General features: G+C 38.8%; 1 protein-coding gene across 2 annotated transcripts in view; it reads right to left on the minus strand.

Moving 5' to 3' along the window:
- The window catches only part of rsh (radish), a 269,843-nt gene that overhangs the window by 61,776 nt on the left and 186,113 nt on the right, over nucleotides 1–21,954 (minus strand). Inside the window, exons 5-8 of one of the 2 annotated variants that reach the window (XM_069503824.1) lie at nucleotides 18,430–18,641; nucleotides 16,391–17,788; nucleotides 7,125–7,213; nucleotides 680–866 (exon numbers count right to left, since the gene is read on the minus strand). In XM_069503824.1, coding sequence (XP_069359925.1) covers nucleotides 680–866; nucleotides 7,125–7,213; nucleotides 16,391–17,788; nucleotides 18,430–18,641 — 1,886 coding nt within the window. Of the gene's footprint in view, nucleotides 1–679; nucleotides 867–7,124; nucleotides 7,214–16,390; nucleotides 17,789–18,429; nucleotides 18,655–21,954 lie in introns of those variants that run through there. The other variant, XM_034976888.2, reaches the window with a different exon arrangement.

Genomic DNA, 21,954 nt, shown 5'->3' on the forward strand with positions numbered 1-21,954 from the left:
ATAATATCCTTTGATCTAGATTGACTTCGTGATTTTATCGCATTTTAAGGACTGATAGATTTATGCGAGATTTTCTACAGTAAGTATCAATAAGCTAGGCCAAACTGGTTTAGAATGCTTAAGATTTTTTTAGAAGATACGTTAATGTAGTAATCTGTAAAGACACTGTTTTTTGATGGCAAGCTTACCGAATGCATTGAGATGAGATAGATTATTAGATAGATTTTAGATTTATGGAAAAGTCCGAGTAAAACACTTTTTTTCCCAAGCGGTTGTTGCAGTTGCGGAAATGGATATTAGAAAAGGCAGTATTGGTATAGTTAGGCAAGAAAATTAAGGGTCATGCCTTGCTTTGAATTGTAAACTGATATTTTGGATCCCAATAGTGGGGTGCGATGGGCACAGTGTCTGTGATTGATTGCCATATCCTTTCATACTCTGCCTCCTCGCGTCTTCGTATAATCTGCCATACAGAAACCAATCCTGCGCATACCTCGAGATGCGAGCCGTTTGCCATAGACGCTTTACTAGATGCGAGCTGCAGGGAGCCAAGTGGCATAAGCGGCCAAAATCGATGATAAAATCGTGGAGTATGGTAATTTCTTGTGAGATCTTTGTCTAGCAGTTGACGTCCATCGGTTGAGATGTCGAATAACAACAACAATAACGAGTTAGTTACCTGAACAGGCCTGCGGTGGCAGAGGGAAGATGAGTGTGGTGGAAGATTTCCGGCGGGCGACGGCGCAGCCCAGCGACTGCGGTTTGAAGCTGCGCAACTGCTGCATGAAGTCGCTGCACTCCATCAGCGCCACGTCTGCGAAGTGCAGGTCGCACAGGATGTGGTTCTTGAAGCGGCGGGCGCGTTTCTGGACATAAGACAATAATATTGTTTCTCTATCTATAGGAGAACCAGAGTAACCGATATAGCACAACCGGTTGCGTAACTGAAGTGGCAATGGGCAGGGCACATAGTTCGTGAAACCGATAGAAGATGCAGTTTCTAGGTGCTACAGTGGCACACATACAAATATATACACATACATCCCCCCAACAATGTGAAGAGATGACATCAACCGAGTTGCAGGGAGCCCCTTGATTCTGGCGGCACAAGACCGTGGCGTGTGGAAGTTCCTACAAGATGGCTATGTCCAGCTGTGAACGTTTATTGGTTGACAAAGAAGAAGAACTTTCAGGCTAGGGTTTCTTTTTGTATTAGGTACTTTGCCATGTTGTCGTCGACCACCGACACTTTTTAGAGTCCCGTAGCGAGACAAGGAACCCTTAGGTATAGTTTTGTCCAGTCCGTCACACTTTCACAGCCATTTTAAAAATAAACTATAAGAGCTGTTAAGTTGAAATTTAGCACAGCAAACTCGTTATTGCTACAGAGGCATATTAAAATTTTGAAAAAAAAAAGAAAAAAAATTTCAGGAAAAAAGTTACCGTTTAAGAAAATATAATCACCATCATCATGATCAACCCATTAGCGGCCTACTACTGAGCACGGTTCTTCTGTCACATTGAGAAGGATTTAAGCCATAGTCTGCCACCCTGGCCCAGTGCGGATTGTAAGACTTCACACACCATTGAGAACTCTCAGCCTGCAGGTTTCCTCACGATGTATTTCTTTACTATTGGTAAAGGAGGAAATCGTGAGGAAAAGCAAATGATATTCAATTAGGTACTTAAAACGCACTTAAAGAAAAAAAGATAGAGGTCCGTACACGGGATCGAATCCCCGGCCTTAAGGAGGCGGACGTCCTAATCACTAGCTGGCTATCACAGCTTAAGAAAATATAATGACAGCCAAAGTTTTTAGCAACTAGTAGGTATGCCTACGAAAACTGTATCTTACGCGCATTCTGATACGCATTTGAGAAGAAGTGAGAATCAGTACTTAGTAGGTACTAATGATGTTCAGTTTTTAATCATTATTCATTGCACTAATTATAAGTGGGATTAATTAAAAACTTTCTTTGAAAAATAAAGTAGAGTTAAATGATGAACGATGCCCCTTTGCTATTAGGTTGGCTCTATCACCTTAATTAACTTGTGTGCACAGCTTTTATTGCTTGTTTGTTCCCACTCACACTAATTAAAAAGAATTGGAAAATAATTTACAGATGAAAGTAGTGGAAAAGAGGTAATTTTATTAGATAATGACATAATATCAGCTATAGTCAATAGTTATTACCTACTAGTTTGTACTTATGTCCAAAGTTGTATCAAAACATGTCTGTTGGTGTAGCAAGTACTGAATCACTCTGGCATCACAGCTCCTAGGACAGACACTATTAACTGTTCATTTATTGATGAAAACTTTAATAAAATAAAGTACTTTTGAGATTAGCTCTTAAATAAAACCGGCCAAGTGCAAGTCAGGCTCGCGCGCCGAGCCGCCTTAGTTTGAAAATTGAAAACACTAATTACTAGTTCATGACCACAATTTTTTTTTTGTGTGTGATGTAACTACAAATTCACGGTTTTCAGATTTTCCCCCATATGTCTGCTATAAGACCTACCTATCTGCCAAATTTCATGATTCTAGGTCAACGGGAAGTACCCTGTAGGTTTCTTGACAGACAGAGTGACAGATAGACGGACAACAAAGTGATCCTATAAGGGTTCCGTTTTCCTTTTGAGGTACGGAACCCTAAAAAGGATATTGTATACATGGTTGGCTGACTTTTCTTTAAGGTAGACTTGCGTAGAAGCGATTGATGCGCGCTACATTGCGGACTGATTGCGAACATGTGCTACGGACGCGCTGCGGTTGATTTCGAGCTCCTCGCGCTTACGTCGGACGCGTGCGGCTGACGGCATACATTTTTACAGCGGATAAAATGCGGTGACGACTCCGAGTGCCACATAGCGAATTTCTATGGACAGTTTAAAGTACTCATTCAATGACACCGCACAGCACAACACAGTGTTTTTAAGATAATTTGGCCGTGACCTGTGGCGCGTTAGTCGCGTGCGCCAACCGCTTCGGCCGCGTGTCGCGACCTACGGAAGTCGATCTTTTGCTGATGATTTCTCCGCGGTGTTCGCAGGTGACATGATTATAGTCAAAATAAGAAAATTAGAACCATAAAACTTTTCGCTGAACCATTCCTTGTAGATAGTTTGACAAACAAAGGGCTCGTTGAAATAGATATCTCCCTTAATGTGTCAACCCTCATCTAGCGGGAAGTGGTAGATAAAGTAAACATTTCAAGTGGACATTTCAATACAAGAACTTTGGCCGTTGCAAAGAACAAATGGTTTTTATTATGGATGAAGTTACTTCCAACTTTGTGAAGTAAATATATGTGGAAGAAGGGTTCTATTATTTTTCTTTTGTATTGTTTTGAGCGTATGTTCATATTATTCTCACTCAGTGTTTTATGATTTATTTTAATATTAACATCGTTCACAGTTTCCCCGTGGGATTGCACCTTATTTCTTTACATTACACTTTCTATGTAGGTACCTTTTATCATAATACCAGACGATGCCCGCGACTTCGTCCGCGTGGATTTCGGTATTGAAAATCCCGTGGGAACTCTTTGATTTTCCGTGATAAAGAGCAGCCTATGTCCTTCCCCGGGATGCAAGCTATCTCTGTACCAAATTTCATCAGAATCAGTTAAACGGATGGGCCGTGAAAAGCTAGCAGACAGACAGACACACTTTCGCATTTATAATATTAAGTATGGATTTTCTACCTGTATCTACCTATATATGTTATCTATCTGTCAGTATACGCATTTTATGTCATTATTCGTCATATGCATGGCTAAGGCTTGAAATAGTCTTCCGCTACCAAATACAATCCGTTATGTTTAAAACAAGAGTGAATACTGAATAGGTATTCGTAGGGAAACGTGTCCCGTCTGAGGCCACATCATCACTTTCCGTCAGGTGTTACTGTGGTCAAGCGTGTGTCTATAACTAATTAAAAAAACGCTTACATACATAAAACCCTGAAAATACTACACTCCTTTTTTGAGCAGTAGTGTAAAAAGACCACAGTAGTTAGGTATAAGTTTACATTAAGATTCGTTCAGGCTTAAGCTTATTTCACACTACGAGATATATACCTAAACTATATTATAGTCTGGTCAAAATATACATTCAAGGTTACAATAATTCGCATAGGGCTATAAATTGGTACGAATGTTGCGAACACCAATATACCCAGGTATAAATTAATTGTGAAAAGTTCCCATATATTGATTCCCCATATATATATTGATGTTCCCAATATTCGTACCAATTTTTAGCCCTATGGTAGTGAAATGAAAACCTGTCGGCACCCATCGATAAAAAAGTGCTTTTCTGAATAAAACGCTTCCTGCATTTTTTCGTGTCAGGTTGAATGAAAAATGTGTTTTATCACATGGGCATCGACGTTATAAAGCGGTGTTATAAAGCTTTGAACGCGGCAAAATGCTCGTAAAACGATATGCAGTACCGTCAAATGTATTATCCTTATGAAGCCGCCATTTTGGAAGCTTCCCTTTCGGCTTACGTTGTTGAAAATATCCTTTTCAAATATTCAGTCATAATGACCTATCTATAACTCAACGCATCCTTAGTCAATTTTAAATTCCGCATATTTGATTTTAAATACAATCTACCTACTAAAGTAGCCGGCAAGAAATTTTGTACATCGACCTTTAGAATGAAATTTCGGCTTTGTAGAGCGTTGTCTCTGTCACTCATACCTATGTGACGTTTTCTCGGTCTCTACATATTGTGATTAGGTAAAATTACTCTGAACCACGGACTGTACATTCTGTGGTTAGGTAAAATAACTCTGAACTACGGACTGTAAATTCTGTGGTTAGGTAAAATAACTCAGAACCACGGACTGTAAATTCTGTGGTTAGGTAAATAACACTGAAGCTCGGACTGTAAATTCTGTGGTTAGGTAAATAACTCTGAAGCACGGACTCTACCTTACTTAGAATTGTAAACAAGTTGAACTGGCCGCTTTTGTGTTTAGTCAATCAAATATAGAAGAAGTTGGTTTAACGGTGTGTTACGTAGATATAATATTTAGCATTCATATGATAAGAATCACGTGCAGATAATAAGTAAAATGAGATAAAAATAATTATTTAAACCTCAGTTTTATCTATTAATGGGGGTTGAAGAAGTAAAGGGGTGGGGGGAGAGCTTTCCTTGTATCTAGTAAAATCTGAAAATACCTAATTCCACAAAACAAACCATATTTACTCAATTTTTTCCTCAAATCATCCCTCCTTTCCGTTTCAACTACTCGTACTTATGCCGGTTTATACGTTTTTTGCTCTCTATAAAACAACGATGTTTTGTATAGAGTAGGTAATAGCGTATTGTTTCCCGCAAGTTCCAGATTCAGACACTGTGATTGGTTTTCCCATTCATGCTGTAGGGGCATGGATTTTATTGTGATTCCTTTGATTAATTTCCCTCAAGGGTAGCGCAATTGTTTACGTCCTACTATTGCTTTCTTGCATTTTGAGAGTAGATAAAAATTGGAAATGAATAATTGCTCTGACTGGTTTTTTGCGACAATAATAAATGATAAATGTGTTTTTACAGATATAGTACCTTTGAATTTTGTATCATTATACCTTACGTAAAAATAAAACATTTGCCCACGAAATTGCAGTTAGGAGCATTTTGAAATTTTTGCAAAATATTAAAATTGTTTCAACTGTAAAAAAATGTATGGATACAACTTTAAACGATAGTAACTTTGTTCATCAGAACTATAAGTTCTTAAAATCCCGGATGAATCCATTGCTTATACATACTTATCTGGTGTAAGTACCTTTCGTCAAAGTCGATTGAATGTTTGGGCTGTGAAAAGGATAATTAGACACGTGCGTATGCTTAGATGATTGAAACTACACAACGGATTCTGATATGAATTTATTGTTACAGTCACTAGCTAAGTCAATTCATGTTACTACACGTAATTTCTGCCTCGTATATATGCTAACAAAAAGGGCAACTTCCAAGAGTTTTTACATGACCACCCAAAAAAAGGAGTGTAATTTTATCAGAGTTCATGTATGAACATGGCCGAATTCGTTTATCTATCGCATTAAATTTTTACTTTGTTAAAACAAAAAAGTGCGCTTACTGCGCTCGCGTTTTGTTTATTCTTGTATTCCATCTTACTGTCAAATTGAAAATTGAAATTCGTCTAACCAGGTAGGTACTTACCCCGTCAAGTCAAGCAAAAAGTGTTTTTCTCATGAAAGGATTCGGCTAAGGCTCTGATAAAACCCCTCCGAAATCAATAACCCAGCCATGTGTTTAAAAGTGAGTTTTTTATCCCACCATAATAGCTTAATGCCTGAATAGATTTAGATGTACCTATAGAAAATATTTACATCGTCCCGAGTGACTCTGGTTACAATTTTTTTTGCAAATAATTCAATATGGCGGCTGTATGGCAGTTTCAAATATGAAAAAAGCGGCCTTATTGCTCAGAGCAATCTCTACCAGGCAACCTTTTTAGGCAGATTTTAATGGGCGGTAGTAAAAAACTCAACAGTCATCGGTCGCTCGTCACTCGATTGAACGTTATTTTTGAAAAGAAAAATCTGGTCTTATACGAGGTTGACCCACTCGCCCGCTGGAATGCTCGTTATTTTTCAAAAGAAAAAGTAGGTCTTATATGAAGCTGATCCGAACCTGGAAATTCAGAAAATATTTTCGTATTGGAGCTCAACGTTACAGCTGAGAGCCTACTTGCAAAAATTCTAAGCCATATTTTGAGCTGTTGATACGTCAGTTTTTACCAGTTTTTATGGTTCCGTACCACGACAGGAAAAAAAAACCAGTCAAATAGGTCTTTAGGGTTCCGTACCCGAAGCTTGCCTACGGGACCTGTTGCTAAGCTTGCGCTGTCCGTCAGTCTGTCTGTCTGTCTGTCAGCAAATTGTATCTTGTGAACCGTAATAGGAAGAGAGTTAAAATTTTCAGTATGTACCTACTTCAATACCGCTGTAACAAAAATTTGAAAATGGCCGCCATTCAAATAAAAATAATAAAAAGTGTTATTTCTTATACGATGTAACGGAACCCTTCGTGTGTAAGTCCGACTCACACGTAGCCAGTGTTTTAAATTAAGAAAACGCTACCTGATTGGGTCCGGTGAGGTTCAACCCGCAGGAGTTGCAGCGAAGACATTCCTCGTGGTAGTGGTTGTTGTCGTACAGTGGAGACGGTTCTGAAAAAAACCAATGCCCTAAGTACATCTTATGTATATTATGGTCTGCTAATCCGCCCTTGGTTAGGGTGGTAGACTATGGCAACCCCTTCTCATTTGAGAGGAGACCCGTGCTTATTAGTAAGCCAGCGAGGTGGCTAAACCCTTCTCATTCTGAGGAGAGAATCATTCTCAGTAGTGGACCGGTGATGGGTTGATGATGATGAAATGGGCTTTCACTCCGCGGCACCTTAATCCGCAACAGTTCCAAGGGTCAATTCAGTCCGCACCTTAACCGTTTAGCTATTGAGGCTCAAATATGGTGATAACATGTCTTTGTTTTTGCTAGCATTCATAACAACCTGTTTTTTAAGATTTGGTCTCTCAGTTATACTTAGAATAAGGACTGTACTCACATACTTTTAGTCCATAATATAAAATCCGTGTGAATGCCGCATATTCTATAGTTTCTTTTATGCAGTAGAAAATGTGTAGGTGAGAGGACTGATCCCCGAGAGATACTGTTAATGGCAATATGTGATTACAATTTGAATGGAGCTTCGGTTGTATACGAAACTGAAAGAAAACTAAGTTCCCAGGTCTCTGAATTCCCGTAGGAATTTGTGAAAAGGATGGTACCTACTACTTTTAGTTAACACGATAACTTACTAGATTTTGGCTACCCGTTTCTCATGAATAGAAAAGTACGAGTACCTTATAAGTTATACCTATATCAACATCACGATTAACCCATTTTGTAAGCCTCAATAGCTCAACCGGTAAAAGGAGTGGACTGAAAACCAAAAGGTCGGCGGTTCAAACCTCGCGCGTTGCACTATTGTCGTACCTACTCTTAGCACAAGCCTGACGCTTAGTTGGAGAGGAAAAGGGAATATTAGTCATTTTAACATGGCTAATATTCTTCTACAAAAAAAAACCCCATCACCAGCCCACTACTGGGAAAAGGTTTCCTCTCAGAATAAGAAGAGTTTAGGCCATAGTCCACCACGCTGGCCAAGTACGGATTAGCAGACTTCTGTTGAGAACGTTATGGAGAACTGTCAGGTATGCAGGTTTCCTCACGAGTTTTTTTTTATAATTATTATGAAAGCAATAAGTAAATGCTTAAAACGCACATTATTTCGAAAAGTTAATCTAAATTTAATCACTAGGCTCAGCTCTCAATTCTCTTAAACCTTTATATGGAGTTTTACAGTAATCTTAAACATACAAAATGAAAAGATCGGGCTGAAATTTAGCATGCAAATAGTCATTATGACGTAGACATTCGCTAAGATAGGATTTTTGAAAATTCAACCTTTAAACGGGTAAAATAGGGGTTTGAAATTTGTGTAGTCCACGTGGACAAAGTCGCAGGGATAAGCTAGTTAATTATGAATGTAGAGCTCACGGACTGGTGATTCACTCACAAGCGTAAGGGATTGTAATCTCATTGGATATGAAAAGCAACGTGCGAGAGAACAATAAAGTGATGCGGGCGTGTGTGCCAAATTGCTTGCTTGCCCAAAGATATTTCAGCTTTATATTATGTGTGATGGGTAGGGCATTTACACAGAAGTCATAACTCAGGTAAAAGACATACTTACTGACTTTAAAATAAATAAAATATGTATACGAAAATCTGTTCAACCACATCTGTGTTTTCCATAAAAAGAAAAAATATCAGGTGATTCATAAAAATATCCTAAAAAGTCATTAATGTATTGGTAGGGTCTGCAAATGCTCATATAGAGCGGAGAGTGACCCGTCTGCTCGTTTGCTTGCTTCTTTATTTAGAAAAAAATAAAGTGAAGAAACAATGTGCAAACTATGGAATCAACTCCCATCGGCGGTGTTCCCACTAGATTCCAACATGGGGCTATTCAAGGGGCGGACCAACAAATTCCTGAAAGGCGGCAACGCATCGCCAGTTCCTCTGGTGCTGCAAATATTCATGGGCGGCGGTAATCACTTAACTTCAGGTGACCCGCCTGCTCGTTTGCTTGCTATCTCTATTTTTCATCATCAAATTCGTAGCTCGATGAGTTCTAGAGTAATAGTATGACGCATACGCATAATATATGCACAAATACACACTAGAGCACACTAGAGAGTCTTGACTCTGATAGACTTTTATGTAATGTAGCCATATGGCTAATTTTACTTAAATATTTAGTAATCCACTAGCATGTTTTTTATATTAACATGTAAGCAACGATGTTACCTGATGTTAAGTGATTTACACCGCCCATGACCATTTGAAACACCACAGGAGCCACCAATGCGTTGCCGTCTTTTGAGTAATTTGCATTTTAGTATAACATGTCGCTAACCGCTCTAACATCTAAGTAAATCTCTCTGACGCGTACTAGAAAGTAAAAGCGTTCTTTTAGGCGAGATGCCAGGGAGCATATTTGTAGAGGGAGAATGTTTTTTGTGGATCCTTGAACTTTTAAATCAGACTTTTGTGTGTTTTGTGTGCTTTGCCTCATACTGAGTGGCCATTTTACTGGCATGATAAGTAAAAATTTAGTAACAGCTACGTTATACTTGCGTGAAATTTCAGTTAAGCTGTATCTTGGGTTCTAAGTAGTGGGCCAATTATATTCAACTAGCTGATGCCCGCGACTTCGTCCGCGTGGATTTAGGTTTTTAAAAATGCCGTGGGAGGTCTTTGATTTTCCGGGATAAAAAGTAACCTATGTCTTTCTCCGGGTCACTAACTATATCCATGCGAAAAATCACGTCGAACCGTATACCTAGTTGCAGCGTAATTGAAGAACAAAACAACAAACCAATTAACCAACAAACAAAAGCATTTATAATAAGGGTGATAGTGATTCGACCACGCCAAAAACAAAGTAGATAACGCTATAACTAATGAAAATGGGGGTGTACTTATTTCTCACTAAATTTATTTTGGAACTGTGAAAATTTTGTTTAAATCTCAATTTTTGACTGATTTGCGCCCAAAATAATAATATTGGAGTTTGATGATGAGTTTTCAGAAAAGCTTTCCTTAAATATCTTGTAGAATTAAAAGCTGAATGTAAATGGGGCTGTTACTTAGTCCCTCATAAAATACACCAACAAATTTTATTGAAGTATTAAACGTAGGCTATATAAAATAGGTAATAATTAAGGGCAGTAAAGTTGGCTGCGAATAGGCATTTCCATTCTTTATAGCATCCCACAATACTCAGTAATGTTTATTTTAATGTAAAACAGTCGTTTCGGCTAAAAAGTATAAGCTTATTAGGTTTTTTAACTGTTTTGTGGGCCAGTTGGCATTAATTACATGTAACTTGAAATGGTTTTTTTTTTCATTTATTTTTAACCTCTGCAGCGGTGTGGACTGGCGTTGTAAGTGCGAAGTACAAGGTTAGATTCCCGCCTGAGTCTTTTTGGAAATTTATAACTTCTAAACGAGCTTAGGTTAGGTCTCGTGGGACTTGGGAGGCTTTGAGCGTAGCCATCGATGACGGTAGCTAATTATATTATCAGCCTAATTGAATCACAGTACTGGCTATCTCTAAGTGATTAAGCGTACCAATACGGTACCGCATAAACACCGACTAAGAAAGTCCCTAGGTGCAACAACACACGATTTCATCATAGACTGCTAATTCTGGATAGTTCTCTCAGACAGAATCTCTTAAATAATTGACAAGTATATTTCTAGTCTTCTAATTGCAGTTCTGTCCCTATCCGCAGAGAGCATTATGAAAAGGATAGCAATAGATTTAGATATTTTATTTTAGTTGAGTTTAGAGATTGTGTACAACAGAACTAGCCATATTGGTTCCACCTATTCTATATTCTAAGGTATCTACCGTCACATGAGATCGCAATAACTTTTTAAGAAAATACTTAATATTCATCACTTTATGTCAAAAAAAAATTTCAACATAAAATAATACAAATCTCTGCAGGCCTACAATATTCAAAAACGTAGTTAAGTATAAAAATGCGAAGCTAAAACTTATGTGACTTCGCTTTGTAATAGCTTCCGACACGTGAGCTCGGTGACACTTTATAGTAGCGATCGTAAAACACCCACACTGCAATAAATGTTTACGTTTCACTTGCTTTAGGTACGCCTAGATACGACCCTGCAGCCCAAGCACAATCAGCGTGACAACGCTTTTTCGCGGCTTTTTCATCGACAAAGTTTTGCAAAAGCTGTGAGAGAGTTGTCACGCTTTGATTGCGCTCCAGTGAATGACAAAGAAATATTCCTGGCCCTCCATTATAGCGAAACGTACTGAGTGCAACTCACAGAATCTTTGCCTATTGCCTAGTAAGCAGTGATAGCCTAGTGGTTAAGCCTTTGACCTTCTATTCGAGGGGTCCGAGATTCATGCATCTTTAACTTTACGGAGTTAAATACGTTAATTAATTAATTACCACTTGATTTAACGGTGAAGGAAAACATTGTGAAGAAACCTGCATGCCCGAAAGTTCTCTATTATGAACTCCAAAAGTGTGTGAAACCTGCTAATCTAAACTTGGACTATGGCCTAAACCCTTCTTATCCTGAGATCTCAGTATTGAGCCAGGCGATTAGTTGAGATGATGATGATACTATTAGTTTATTCAGATTCTAACCTAAGATTGCATAAAAAAAGTTATAGGTCCTTCAAGCTTACGTGACATAACTTGGTGAGTACTTTTCGACAAGGGGGACTCTGTTAGCACTTTGGTGACAATCATAATACACTCACGCTCAAATATCTATACGGTCCATATAAATGTCCGTTATGCGTGGAAACTTGATATATTATTGACGCTCATACGGTAGGGACGGACGCCACTCTATTGTGGTTTTATTATATTTTTATCGACTATAAAAAACGGTGTCATGACTTGTTATGACTATCGGTGGGTTAGCGATACGTAGGAGGTCCTGGGTTTGATTCCTAGTTTATAAAAACTAGCTGACCTGAATTTTTGAAAATCAGTGTGAAAGTGGAATTTCTAAAAAACCTGAAGTATGTGTTTCTTAATTTTTAAATAAAAGCCCAAATGCCAATTTTCATAGATATAAGTAACTGATACCAGCGGGTTAGGCTGTGCGTTGAAGGACTATACAGTTAACTTTTTTTTTGGGTTGTGCCGTAGAATACGACACAATTTATTCTGGCGCGCCTTCTGCTTGAGATTTTTTGGTTTTAATGCTCAAGTATTAGAGGAACTGAAAATCGAAATAATATAACTACCTACTATAACTGGTAATCTGTGGCACAGCTTTGAAAAACAAACGTTTTTAGGGTTCCGTACCTCAAAAGGAAAAACGGATCCCTTATAGGATCACTTTGTTGTTTGTCTGTCTGTCTGTCTGTCTGTCAAGAAACCTACAGGGTACTTCCCGTTGACCTAGAATCATGAAATTTGGTAGGTAGGTAGATCTTATAGCTGACATTTGGGGGAAAATCTGAAAACCGTGAATTTAGGGGTAGATCTATCATTATATCAAAAAATAACAAAAGCAGTTAAAGGTATTGCTAGACCTTCGTTACTTACAAACAAATTCGACTTCTTTTTTCCTTTGTCTACTAAATATTCAAACCACGTCCTAAGTCAGTTCCTAGGAGCAATAGTAGCTCGCATGACTGAAACCATTATGGCGTATTTTATTATTCTCGTATGAATTTAATAGCCATACGTTTTAGAAAATCCGATTTCATTAATGTGTTGATTTAATTAAACATACATTTGTGTAGTACAATTGCCACTGTCAACGAGATTATAATTTCTAAATTACTTTCCAGGTATTACCTACTGAACCAAAACTGTCGCAGATTATTCCGATCCCGGATACAATGCGATACTGTCATTAGTTAGGGATGCCCCGAATGTAGGTTCAACCGAATACGAATGTTCAGCCGAATATTCGGCCGAATCATTCGGTTCAAAAAGTCGTTATTCAAAGCAGTGTTCTTAGAAAGTGTTTATTTTAAAGAAGTTTATTACATAGATTTTATTTAAATTGATTGTTAAAGTTAATCTTTTTTGTTTAATTGGCACAAAAAGTAGTGTTTCTTTCATTTACAAAAAAATATGTATCTACAACTTTCGGAATGAATCACACTTCTTTAGTAATAAGCATTCCGGTACGATGCAGTGTAGAAACCACGGGGTATGGGTTTAATAAAAACTGCCATACCCCTTCCAGGTTAGCCCGCTATCATCTTAGACTGCATCATCACTTACCACCAGGTGAGATTGCAGTCAAAGGCTTACTTGTATCTGAATAAAAAAAAAGTTCAGAGTCGCTAATCGTTACTTAAGATTGAGTTAAAACGAGACAGATTTATGTGAGAGATATAGCTCTGTCTCGTTTTAACTAAACTTAAGTAACGATTAAGCGACTCTGAGTATACGGCAGTTAGTCTTTAATTAAATCTTCTTTTTAAATTTTACAATAATTAACAGCAATTATTCGGCAAATTAACCAAATATTCGGCCGAATACGAACATAAATCAAAAATATGCCAAATGTACCGAATATGAATATTCAGCTGAACATTCGGCGCCTTTCTAGTCATTACTTACCATCAAAATTTCCTCTACACAGGATCGAGATATCGCGTATTGACAGTATAATAGACCCCAACCTACCTATTTTAAAGAGCTAAAATAATAATAGTAATACATACATAATTAATGAGCTTTTATAAAGAAAGCAAAATTCTAATACTCATAGTTTATCAACCGTAATAACCAGCGTTATCTTTATGCCTCTTTGCTAACTTAACAACTTTAGTTTATGTCTGTTGGTATAAAAGAGATTAGAGCATAAAATTATAAGCTTAAAACAAAGGTATCTATCTTAACAGTTTTTAAGGTTCCGTACCCGAAGGGTGCCAACGGGAGCCTATTACTAAGACTCCACTGTCCGTCCGTCCGTTAGCGGGCTTTATCTCGTCAACCGTAATAGGTAGAGAGCGAAAATTTCATAATAGCCGCCTCGAAAATTAAAGTGTTATTTCTTGTACGACGGATGGTACGGAACCCTTCGTGTGTGTCTGTTTATGATATCGTAGCGCTTAAAGGGATGGACCGATTTGAATGTGGTTTTGATTTAAAATCCTGTTTGATCGAGAAGGTTCTTCTCGCTGCTGAAAATCGGTTCAGCCGTTTGAATATTATCATCTCTTTTCTCAGCAGGTGTAGGAAACTCAGTCATACAATTGATGTTTATATTTCTGCTTTGACCGCACTGCATTTGGTAACCTTGACCTGATACTATGAACAAAATAGTCTGAAACTACTTTGAAAACTTACACCCTAAGCTTACACCAAATGCGTTCTATTTGGTGCATTGATGATTACAGACAGTGACCTGCCCCCCAATTGTGTAAGAATAACCATTTCATGGCTATCGCAATCGTCAAGAATTCTGCCCTTTGATTGGCTGTGAAAAAATGTAAACAGCGAATCAACCAATCAAAGGGCAGAATTTCTTGACGATTGCGATAGCCATGAAATGGTTATTCTTACACAATTGGGGGGCAGGTAAGTATTGATGATGGGGCAGGAAGATGAGCAGAACTCAGCGTTAACTAACGTAGGTCCACCAAGATTGTACTCGTTGGATTTGTCTCGACGATTAGTTGACAAGCAAAATATACTGATCAAGTTCTGATATTTGAGCAGGATGATATATGTTTATCAGTCGTACATCCCCTTATATTTCATTGTCGAGGGAGATTTAAATTTTTAATCTACATTTGTTATAAATTACTTAAACTAAATAACAGTCTTATCACGGTTTTTGAGAATTTCTTTGTTACAGAAGATAAAATAGTTATATTATGAACTATACTACGTATGTTTATCTTGGTAACTTCTAAATTTAAAATTGAAACTTACCATCGTTTCCCACTTTGAAACGCGCAATCTTGAAAGTTTTTCTAAAAATAATTTTTGTTTTGCTATTTTAATAAAAACTAGAGACTATTTGGTGTTTTACTTTCTAATAATTATGTTACTATTGTTTATGCAAAATAGGAGTTCACACTTAGAGCTACTACTATTGCTGGAATGTCACAAATGTGTTAAACACTTTTCTGAGACTATTTCTACACCACAGCACTAATGTACAATTAAAGCAAAGACTATCCTTAGCAAATATTCAAAAAAATAATTATATTTAAAAAATCCTGATTCGTATTCGATGCTAGACCTTTTATCTAGAAACTGATTCGTTGTAGGTATATACGCATAGAGACAATGCCGCCCAACGTTGGTCCACAAATATTTACTCGCGATTGTAACCTGTCAATGTAATGTTGTAGAGGTTACTCGTTGTGTACGGCACGTCACTTTCGTTTTAGTAAACATGGCAGCGATGGGCAACAGATGACGGGGCGCGGGCGGGCGGGCGGGCCTGCGCCGGACGACGCGTTCATCTCATCTCGTTTCCGAGGTCCGCGCGAACGCGCTGCCGGTACAAAGTGCGACAGAGCGGCTGTTGCCGCTCGCCCGCCTAAACTAACGCAGATGGCGCCACCTCACAATCCTTCTCACGTTTCTCGTGATAAAAAGGCCTCCTCTCTCCGTCGATAAAACAGTCGTCACACGGCATAGTTAGAGAGAGACGTTAGAAGTTCCCATGAATCGATTGGCCAGTGGGAATGGGCGGGGATCGAGCACGTGGCTCGTCCATTTGAATTGGAATGGTGCTGAAGGTGAATAGTAAGCTTTGTATCATACGTTTAAGTTGTATTCATTGTTGTCGGTTATCATTCATTAGCAATAAATGTTCATTTACCTACTTATTATATAAACTAAAACTTAGCATTTGTAATGCAAACAAACAAACAACTTAACTTAATTATTGGAATAATAAAAAATATTTTTAGTAAGGTTTAGATTTTTGCAAGTTATGAAGTTTTAAAAGTAGACGATCTGAAAAAACCTTCCCGTATTTTTTTTTGTAAATCCTAATCTAAAGTATCATGAATCGGCCAACTACTGGTCATGGCTCTCCTTTCAGAATGAGTTCTATCTATGGAATTTCTAAAAATATGGTCTTAATACGTATCTATTATAAATGGAACCTCTGTACAAAATTTCAGCTTTCTAGATCCTATTTCGGCTAGGCGTTGATGAGTCAGTCAGGTGAGTGAGGCCTTTACTTTTTGATGATATTGCAAATGAAATAAAAAATTAACAACTAAACAAAGTACTTACCAGTCTGTGTACTGGAATCGAAGAACGTGCTGGTGGTCTCTACAGTCATAGTGCCGATGGTTCCATCTAATATTTGCGTGGAAGAGTCCCGGCGTCCACGAGCACGCATACAAGCATCGTCACTCTGAGAACTCTGTCGTCGGAAATTACGGCAACGTATCATTTCCTCAGTCGTAGATTGTCGGCGGAATCCACGCGCTATTAATATTTCTTCCGTCGTTGATTGTCGCCTGAACATTGTTCGTTCAGCAGGGGGCCTTGCACACGGACTGGGATCTCGACTAGAACACGAACTCGACTCTGGACTTCGAGTTCGACCCACTCGCACACAAGACGCCTGGCGTCTTAAACGACTTCGCCGGCGAGCTGCTGATGGACTCAACTCACCACCACCTGCTCTGTCGGGACTGAGCTGATTACGTTCCCGCCGTGGCCTGGCTGCTGAGTCAGGGCTCAAAGAGTCCCGTCTAGCTCTTCCTGCATCGTCTGGTTCTAACGTAGGACCAGAATCCCTACGTCGCGTACCAGGCGGACCGGTAGGATCATCGAATGCTGTCCCTTGTCTTTGTAATCTACCCAGTCTACGTTCTGGACTAGCAGCCGCTCGAGAGTCTCTCCTTGCTCGTCCGCATTGTGTTGTGGAATCTCTTCGACCACCTAAGTTTGGCGGTGATCTCCCACCAGACGTCACTTGAGTCCCTTGAGCTGCAGAAGTAGCTGGGGTAGCTTGAGTACTTTGTGAAGTATTAGCGGTGGGTACTGTAGGCGAGGTTGGTGAAGGTGTAACTGCAGATGTGATGATGGTCGGCATGGTCATAGATGGACAGTCACCATCTGACCGACTCGGTTCGTGTACAGTAACGACAGTCACCGATGGTGCATTAGTTGAAGGGCCGGGATCTGACGAGGCGTCTACAAAAGATGGAGGGGCAGGAGTGGGTGGGGAAGCTCTTCTCTTTTTATGAGTTGCGACTACTCGCGGCGGTGGTGCCGCTACAGAATCTCTACGATGTCTATGTCCGTCAACTGAGTCTCTACGTTCTTTGTCGTCACCTGAGCCACGTCTTTTGATACGTCTTTCTCTAGTAGGCATAGCTGTGGTGGAATCTTTGCGATCTAAGTAGCCAGGAAAGTCTAATTTAATATCATGGGGTGTAGCTTTTGAATCTCGGCGTTTCGACCCTGATGACTTGATTCCAGAGTCTGCTGAAGAGTCTCGTCGGCGACGAGGTGGTGGTTCGTGCCTGGCCCAGGGCAGGGATCGGGCGAGATCTGCTAAGGTTTCTCGTCTCGATAGTGGAGCTCTTTGGCGTCTCGGTGCATTGCTTCCCCCGCCTCCCCACTCGCGAAGGATGTCTGTGAGTTGAGCGAGAGATGAACGTCGTCGGCGAGGTCCACCTAAGGAATAAAAACAGTTATCTTCATACCCATACATCCAATTCATTCATTCATAATCCTTTACGTCCATCTATATATCCACCTATCTATCTTGGCACTTTGACGTTGCAAAAAAACCGCAGGATTCCGTTGTTGAAAATAATTTAGCGAGAGGTTTTTATTATTTCATGTAGTTTAGTTTTTAATATCCTATCATACTAACTACTTGGAATGGTATAAAACACTTCGATAAGGACGGTGTCCTCAAAACAGCTGTTCTGGTTGGAGGCCACTCTATTATACTTAATACCTACTGTTCGATATTGTAAGCTAATAACTGTGCGGTAATGTTTTATCACCCAAGTGTGGTAAAAGTCCACTTTACAGTTTTTATAACGAATCGTACTTGAAATATGATCTTAACTAGCTGATGTTCTTGACATCATTCAAGTGGATTGAGGTTTTTAAAAACTCCGTGAGAACTCTTTGATTTTTCAGGATAAAATTAACTTATGTCACTCTCCAGGTCTTCAACAATACCCATGCAATAAATCACGTCGATCCGTAACAAGACACAAACAAACTTTCGCATTTTATAATATGGGTAGTGAATCGCCATGAAATTTAATTAAGTAAGTATAAGATTCTGTGAATTTGCTTACCCCTGGGCTGGTCGGAGGCATCGGGCTCTGGTGGAGATAGACAGCAAACTTGTGCAGCCGAGTCTCTGCGACTGCCGAGGCGCTGTCGGAGGGTTGTTTCTTCTAGAGTGGAACGCGTGAGCTCGTCCCAGCCGTTCCCTCCAGCCCACACGAGTCCCACTTGATGTGACAGGATCGGTAGATTGCAAACGAAGCATATTGCAGTCATCGTCCTGTCAAAATACAATTCAAAATCAAAAACAAATTTTATTTATTACATGTGGGACAACTAGTGTCTCTTGTGCTACGTCTGAGACTCTAACACCGGTTCGGATTACAATTTCTACTGAGAAGAGCCAACAGGAAAATCCGAAAAATTATTTGCTCGCCAAAAGTAAAGTTGCCCATGTTTTAGGACCACTTACGCTTTATTATTACGAAAATGTCTAACAGGATACGTCATGTTGGCGGTTTCGCGATCCACTCCGTACACACAAAGAGCGAAGGCGCATATCATGCCCTTGTTTTCGCATCACTGAGCTGATAACCGAACAAGCGATGCGATATTAAGTAATAACCGCTCCCATGCGTGACGACATATTATGAATTGTACCAATAAACCATTGATGGATCATTCAAATATTTTTCCAGTATCCACACTCTCCATTATTTCTAAGCAACGCGGATATTGGCTATCCATCTTTTCATAGAACTTATGTCTTTTGAATGCGTGAAGAAGAGATTACTGGACAAATTGCGAATCATTTAAAATTGGTCAATATTAATGGATTGTATAGGTACAATGTAATATTCACTACCTCGTTTGTCTAGTGGTTAGCATGTTCGACTGCGGATGACGAGGCCCTGGGTTTGATTCCCAGGTCGATAACAGATAAAATAAGTAAACATAGGTATTGGGTTTTTCTTTTAAGAAATTCTCAGTGTTAGCCTCAGTATCAGAATGTTACTAAGTTTGTCACTGCCGTGCCTCGGACAGCACGTTAAGCCTCGAGATCTCTCCTGTCGTGTCAGATTTTCGTCCCATCGGGCTATGAGAGTGAGGGAATAGAGAGTGCACCTGAGTTTGCAATCTCTATGGAGATTGGCTGTCGTAGCCGAAATTTGGTCGGGAGGACAGTAATATTTATATAACTGTACTTGAGATACGAGGTCAGTAGTTATTTAATCATGTTTATCATAGCCGCTCGCAGTCATAATTACACAAATTTATCGTCGGACAGAGGTATGATTGATAATAAAGCGGCATTATTGCGTCGTCAGGCGGGTCGTGATGTTGATAAGCCTATCTATTGGCTATTCGGCTGAACGACTTTCTCCTTGACATGTCTAAGAACGATTTGGCACTGCAGAAAGCTGTATCAATATTTGGTGGGATGGAAAGTTTGAATGTGTTCAATCGATTTGAAATTATCTGCTCAGTGAGCTTCAAGCGCATGTAAAGTACCTACTCGTATACCAAGATCATAACGTGATTAAGTCATCTCTGAGTACGCATATACTTACCTTCAGCGTTTAAACTTAAACAATTAAACTAAGTAGGTACATTGCGGTACAGTCGAAGTGAAGCATCCCATTTATCATGAACTAGATGATGCCCGCGACTTCGTTGGCGTGGATTTAGGTTTTAAAAATCCCGTGGGAACTCTTTGATTTCCGGGTTAATGTATATAGCCTATGCATGTCCTTCCCCGGGGTGCAAGCTATCTCTCTACCAAATTTCGTCAAGATCGATTGAACCGATGGGCCGTGAAAAGCTAGCAGACAGACAGATACACTTTCGCATTTATAATATTAGTATGGATCTTTGCCAAGTGAACTTTTTTTTCACTAAGTAGTAAATATGTCTTTATGCAACAAAACGAAAACAAAGCAACGGGCCCCCTCACGCCTTTTTATTCGTTTTTTTACACAAAGTACGTAGAAAAAGCGTTTTTTTTTAAATTCCGATACAAGTTAGTCCTTGACTGCAATCTCATCTATGTTACATCAAAATATTAGACATACTTGTCACTAAAACTTTTAAATTGTCATATCTAGCGGTGCTTAAATTAATAATAAATATAAATCACGCTCATTAACCTAATAATTATTTCATTAACAAAGTCTACTAATATTTTTGTAGATAAATACTTACGTGGTATCGGAGCGAGACCAATAATTAATTTATGGTGGTATCTTAACATTCTACGTATAAGAACTATTTACTTGGCATTCTCGAGTAAGATGTCTACTTGTAGATACTTATGGTGAGCTACTTATACTGTGCAAGTTTTCCAATAAGGTTGATGTGAGGATTCGCATGTGAGGCGGTGTTTAGTATGTATGTGTTCAATGTACATAATGAGCTTACATGGAAAGTTTAAAAGCAACGATCTGAATGTTATAATGTTTAGAAGCAAGGAAAGATAAGCGTGCAGCGGAGAAGCGCAATATCGTTTTATCATGGACATTATATTCGCCTTTCATAATATTAAAGGTATAATATTATGAAAGGCGAATATGAAAGGTAGTTTTGGGGTTTCTGTATTTTAAAAAGGAAGATTTATAAGAGCATGTTAATTAAGTCCATCCGTCAGTCAGTTTGTTCTAAACGCCCTTTTCTCGGAAACGGCTTGAGATAGGAAGAATAAACTGAAATTTATATTGAATTCTATATTTTCTCTATATTCTCATTCTGATGTAAATATATTTCTTATTTGACGGTCATTTTATGAAGGTTAAACCGAGCGTAAAGATATAGTTATTTTGTATTTTCCTGATATTGATATTACAATTACCAAAAATTCAAAACTTCCTTCTAAAAAGTAATAAAATGTACTTAACTGGTCTAACAGTAAAACGAACAATTAAAATATATTTTCATTGATAAGGAAAATGTTAGAGATAAATTAATACGTAACTACTTCAACATTCCATGAAGTTTCTAGTGAGTTAAATAGTTCTTGGCCTGAAACTATAAGATCTAATTTGGTTCGAGTGTCTACTTGAGTGGGCAGTTGACATTGTAGCTTTTTACTACTTCTTTTGTATACAAATGATCGAATAAAGTTATTTGTAAATGTAGCAAAATGTAAATGTCTTTTTTAAAGCTAATATTATGCTAATAAATATTATCTTCTTATATGTTAAACTCCCTTTTTTTAGATTGAATTTGTAGTATTTCGATTCAAACGAAACTCTCACTAAGGAGTACTAAGCTACATAGAACGAAAAGTGCAGGAAATGCTACAATTTGTAATCCGAGTTTACAATACCCGGCAGGAAACTGTCAACTTTTAGAAAGAGATAGCGGTTTCGTAGAGCGCTGTTTCTGTGGTTCAGACCGACAAAACGTCACATAGGTATGAGTGGCAGAGACAACGCTCTACAAAGCCGAAATCTCATTCTAAAGGTCGATGTACAATACTTTTTGCCGGCTACTGTACAAACTACAAAACTTCGCGGTCAGCTACGAGATAAAGACGTAACGCAAGTAGGGAGCGCTACGTAATCGACCATCTCAGTCCTCTGCCTGTGATCTCAGTC

The sequence above is a fragment of the Maniola hyperantus genome, chromosome 16, assembly GCF_902806685.2.
Source record: "Maniola hyperantus chromosome 16, iAphHyp1.2, whole genome shotgun sequence".
Lineage (NCBI taxonomy): Eukaryota > Metazoa > Arthropoda > Insecta > Lepidoptera > Nymphalidae > Maniola > Maniola hyperantus.